At 37.3% G+C, this 5,145-nt stretch overlaps 1 protein-coding gene across 1 annotated transcript; it reads left to right on the top strand.

Annotated features, from left to right (window-relative positions):
• Nucleotides 1-3,703: 3,703 nt before the first annotated feature.
• uts2d (urotensin 2 domain containing) lies at nt 3,704-5,145 on the top strand. The gene is made up of 5 exons (XM_074669083.1): nt 3,704-3,953; nt 4,193-4,297; nt 4,389-4,426; nt 4,643-4,733; nt 4,828-5,145. Exons 1-5 carry the CDS (start codon nt 3,845-3,847, stop codon nt 4,851-4,853), a joined length of 369 nt encoding a protein of 122 aa, XP_074525184.1. The 5' UTR covers nt 3,704-3,844; the 3' UTR covers nt 4,854-5,145.

Genomic DNA, 5,145 nt, shown 5'->3' with positions numbered 1-5,145 from the left:
CACGACAAGCTAACTTCATCCAATATACCACTTCCGCTTGGAGATGTCAAAATAAAACACTAATAATAAATCCTTAAATCTTAAAACGCGCGCACACCACATGAAACAGCACATCAGCAAGAAAAAAAAGTAATTGTTAATGATTGAAGGCTATTTTTTCCATACAGGAGGATTTTTAACAGCTTGTTAGTGTTAACAATTCACCAAGATAATTACCATCAAGGAAAACATATCAAAACAAGGATGACTGAAACAAGATAGAATACATTTTTATAAAGTATAACTTGATGAAACTTAATAAAACTACATTATGTATTGTTAACTAAGATAATCCTGTATTTGTTCTTTTTATTCATTTCAATTGACAGTAAGTATTAATTTACATTTCTGTAAATATACCTGAAAATGGGCAGTTTCCACCTGTAATCCCTGGCCAGAAATGAAATAGGCTATCCTCGCACAGACCGGCAAATAAGATACAATAAACTAGACAAAACAAACAACACCCTACAACTAAGTATTCCTAGGATCGACATAAAAAAGCAACATAATAGTATGTAAAAGTAGACATAAAATAGCAAGAAGCAGATTGGTTGTCAATATCATGCAAAGCATCAATTTGAAAAACAAACAAAAAACATGCAAAGTAAACAAGAAGCAGGATTATGTAGATATTAAAGGCTGTTGAAAAATCAGTCAACAAAAACCTGTTTGAAATATTGTTAAATGCAATTAGAATAATATTAAAAACTTTAATCATAGACATATTTTTGAACTGATTATTGTTTATGTTTGTTTTATGTATGTTCATATGTACATACATATACATTAATTAATTGATTTATCTTTTTCCTGAAACAGCCAAAGAAAACTTTTGAAGAGGAGTGGTTTGCCCACTTGACAATTCAAAGCCCTCCGCACTTGTTTTTTTTAAATCTTAATGTTACTACTCTAAAGTGTACATACACCCAGCATAAAGCAGTTCTCTCTACAACTGTGTCTAAGTTATCCACAGCTCATAAACTAGTTTCAATAATATTAACTTTTAATGATTTCACAGAAGCACCTAAGCAACTATTTCCTCAACAATCCATTTAACGTTGAAGATTTGGTTGTCACACTTCCGGTATAATCCTGGTTACACACGTTTCACTTGACAAAGCTGTCTCAGCAAGGTTCAGTGACTGTAGACATCCGCAGCTGCAGATAGAAGTCCTCACGAAGCACAGGAGAACAGATCCCCTTGGGCTACATCTGAGAGACTTTGCTGCCTTAAAGGTCTTCTCATTGAACAACATTTGGGCTAGGGTAGTATAGGACAACAGGCATTAATACGTTACAGACAATAAGAAAAACATGTAGCAGTGCCATTTGATCTGACGGTGGCTGGTATTCTGATTATGTTAATGCTAATGCTCCCTCTAGTGTTCAGTGTGTCACAAAGCCCTGGAGCATTCTTGTTAAGATTCCCCCCCTCTGGATATAGCATTAGAAAAAAATACAGGTTAAAGGTACAGCACTTGGAAGAATAGAAAAAAATGATTAAAGAGGAATTAACAGGCAATAATTTTGCCAACCTTAAAACCCTAAAGTACTGTATTGGATCCTTTTTGTTGCACTGCAGTTATCTGTGGAGCTGCTGAGTAAGAAACAGTGTTGGAGAAGCTGGATGCTAGACTTTTTTTTTTTTTTAAATTATTTTACTGACAAGCTTGAGGTTGAAATGCACTTTTTAAATGGCAGAAATAATAATCTCCTTATGATAGGGTGGACAACAGACTTGTATATTGCCAGATACAATGTGAAATTAATCACGATGTAGCACAGGGACTGAATGAACTTTCCATGGAAATGTGAACCAGTGAAGAAAAGCAGTGTTCATATAAAAAGAATACCGCCTGAACCAAACAGCAGTGTTTGTGGTTTCAGTCTGTGGACACACTCAAATACACAATCATAGTAAATATCTGAACAATAGTGTCAGCATCCACAGCATTCATCTGAAGTTTCTGGTCCATTTACATGTCTATGGATACCTACATTGGACACTAAATGCTGAAATAGTGTCACTGTATATTTTATCATGACATACAGTATTATGGGGTCACAGTGACCGTGACCCCTCTCATTAGCGATGCAGTGGACTGGTGAGGAACTCAAACAGGATCAATAACTTCAGGGCTTTGCCACATACATCTTGTACAATCTTCATTTTAGTAGAAATAAGAAAAGGATCAATTTCATGCAAAAGATTTATTCTACACGAGACTTTTCAGCTGACTATAGAACAGGCTGGAACTAATATCTATGCCTTATACAGCCTTGAAAACAACAATGACAAGATCAACAATGACATGACCATCAATTCCTCCAGCGTCTAGTTAGCATTTTGTTCTCAGCAATGATAGGTAGTATTGGTGAATATTTATTACATTTTCTATAAAGAATCTCCTTTTTTGTACATTGCTAATTATTACCCCCGCTAAGGAGATTATGTTTTTGGGGGAGTTTGTCTGTCTGTTTGATCTGAGAACAAACAGATCTGGATGGAATTTTCAGGAAATGTTCAAAATGGGATAAGGTAGAAGTGATTAAATTTTGGAGGTGATCCGGATCACCGTTTGGTTCTAGGAATTTTTTTTACAGGATTCTTATCATTGTGAGATAGGACTGTTTTCACCATATGTGTATATAACTCTACGATAAATGGTGGGATTGCTTTGCAAAACAATACAAGACAAGGTCGCCACCTACAGATGTAAAAGTACGATCCAGATCCTGGGAATACTCTTGCTCCGGAATATGAAATATGAAATATGTACTGGGTCATCATAATTTTCAACACTGTGAAGTAACAAGTTATTGTACAAACCTGCAACTCACACCAAATTGTAGCAGACAGTCTGCTGAAAGGAAGTATAACATTAAAGTAGGACTAAAGTGTTACACGACAATTACAATATGCTTGAGACTCTCCGCGTGCTTTTCTAGTCTTTAGTTTTTCCATATAATTTTACCTAATGTGGCTTCACAAGAAAAAAAACCCAGACACTGTGTACCCCAGGCTGATTAACAAAACTGTTTGGAGTCTCTATCTGGTCTTTATAAAACTTGAATAACAAAAGTGACAGACTCATTAAAAAAGGTTCTTGGATTTGAGACTGCAGTTATCAGTAGACACCTAAGCCATGTCAGACAGGGGCCAGGGTGGCTTTTATGACACCCTAAGGAGCCAGATTCAGTCTGTTCATTTTCCTTACACTGCATAAACACAGTAACTACTCCTCTGGCAGAGACAGGAGATGTGATTTCCTTGATGCACAATACAGACTCCAGTGACTGAGGAGGTGTTGGGTATAGTTGGCTTTGCCTAAGTGACGGATGTCCCTTCAGCTCCAAATCAGCCAAGATGGAGGCGCTCATCTGCAGCTATGATGCACTTAGAGACTGACTCAATCTACTTCCCCAATGTGGCTATTTAAAGAAGCAATTAATGTAAAAGAAAAAGACTTGCAAGTGCCAACTTCTGATTGTGGCCTCTCATAACCAGCAGGCTGATTGATACCTTCCTCTCTCCTGTCAGACTGATTTAAGGGTTTCTGGCCACGCCAACGACGTCAGATCCCCGTATTTCACTCAGACCTGCCATGGTCCTTGTGAAAAGGCGGCCTATTGACAAAACCCACGATGACATAGTTATTGATCTTGCACGCAACCGTTTTGGCCCCTCCTTCTGGCCCGTGAAAGGATAAATATATTGACGGGATGGACCTGAGGCAGTGGATTTTCTTGCCTTGCTTTGCTTTGGACGGACTCCTGGTGCAGCATTAGTTTAGGCCTTAGAATGACTAGTATGGATAGGATGACAGTTTATAACAGCTGCTTAGGACTCTTGGGTTTATTACTACTGCAGGGGGTGCTAAATGTGGAGGCAAGGAGCATATTTAACCCTGGTAAGTATCCATGAATCTTTCTTTATGTCTATACACAATAAAAATGCTGCGTAAAACTACTGCACCCTTTAAATTAGTGCCACTGTCAGTTTAATGGTTTACTTTTCAGGGGGGAAAAAAAACAACAAATTAAGAGATTATATTACCACAAAATCTGGTTGATAGGCAATATTTTCTATCCATGTTTTGTAATATTTATTGTTTTAAGAACAGCATTTTAATTTTCCTTGTATGTTCAGGAAACCATGCTTTCAATCCAAAAGAGGACACAGATCCACAGAGCAAGATTCTCGCACTGTTACTACACAAGAGCTTGGTTCCTGTTGAAAAAGACAATCCTCTAGGTGAGAAAAAAGTGATAATAAATGAACTTATTAAAAAAAAAAAAAATTATATTCTTGCTTCTTTGATTATGACTGGTTTTCTTCTCTGCAGGTGTCGAGCTGGCCAGTAAATTAGCCGAATTAGAAGAGGTGAGGATATTTACAGCTTGTGTTTGAAGAAATATTCAAACTGAACAAGACTTACTCAAGTGCTTTTAAATAGTGCATGTTAGGGACTCGTTTCTGAGGAAAAAAAGGCAATAAACAGAGCCCTTTGAATGAAAACTTGTTAGATTATCTTGTGTCATGATGATGTAAATGATGCTACCTCTTGCTGTGTTTCACCCCTATGATCTGTTTATGAAGCTAAGGGTGCTGAGAGAGGACCTAGAGCTGGAGCAGGAGATCACAGCTAACCTAGCAGAAGGCAAATCCATAACAAGGAAGAGAGGAGAACGTGAGTAAAAAACATATACAACTTGACCAGTGTTTCAGTGTTAACATTTTGCAGTCATCTCAAAAGTTGTTGTTTTTTTCTCCTTTGTCTGCAGCTTGCTTCTGGAAGTACTGTGTCTGACAGAGGACAAGCACCACTATGAAATCTTGCTGCAGAGCCCAACATAGCCTTAAGACTCAGTAATATAATGACATTGTATTTATCACAGCAATATTTATCGGGGTATCATAATCAAATGTATCAATAAACCTGCCATTGCCACTGCAATGAAGACAGATTTGCTTTGGTTATACATCTTCAGTCTGTAAATATTCAGCTGCTCACTGGAAATACTTGATGGTCAGACATGACCAAGTGACTTTATGGCAAGGTTACGTTTCATTTTATTATCTGCAGGGATTTTATTTGACTT

This window comes from Halichoeres trimaculatus, unplaced genomic scaffold (assembly GCF_033239565.1).
Source record: "Halichoeres trimaculatus isolate MK-OKI-2021-1 unplaced genomic scaffold, fHalTri1.1 fHalTri1_scaffold_4, whole genome shotgun sequence".
Classification (NCBI taxonomy): Eukaryota; Metazoa; Chordata; class Actinopteri; order Labriformes; family Labridae; genus Halichoeres; species Halichoeres trimaculatus.
This window is presented reverse-complemented; position numbering and strand designations above follow the sequence as displayed.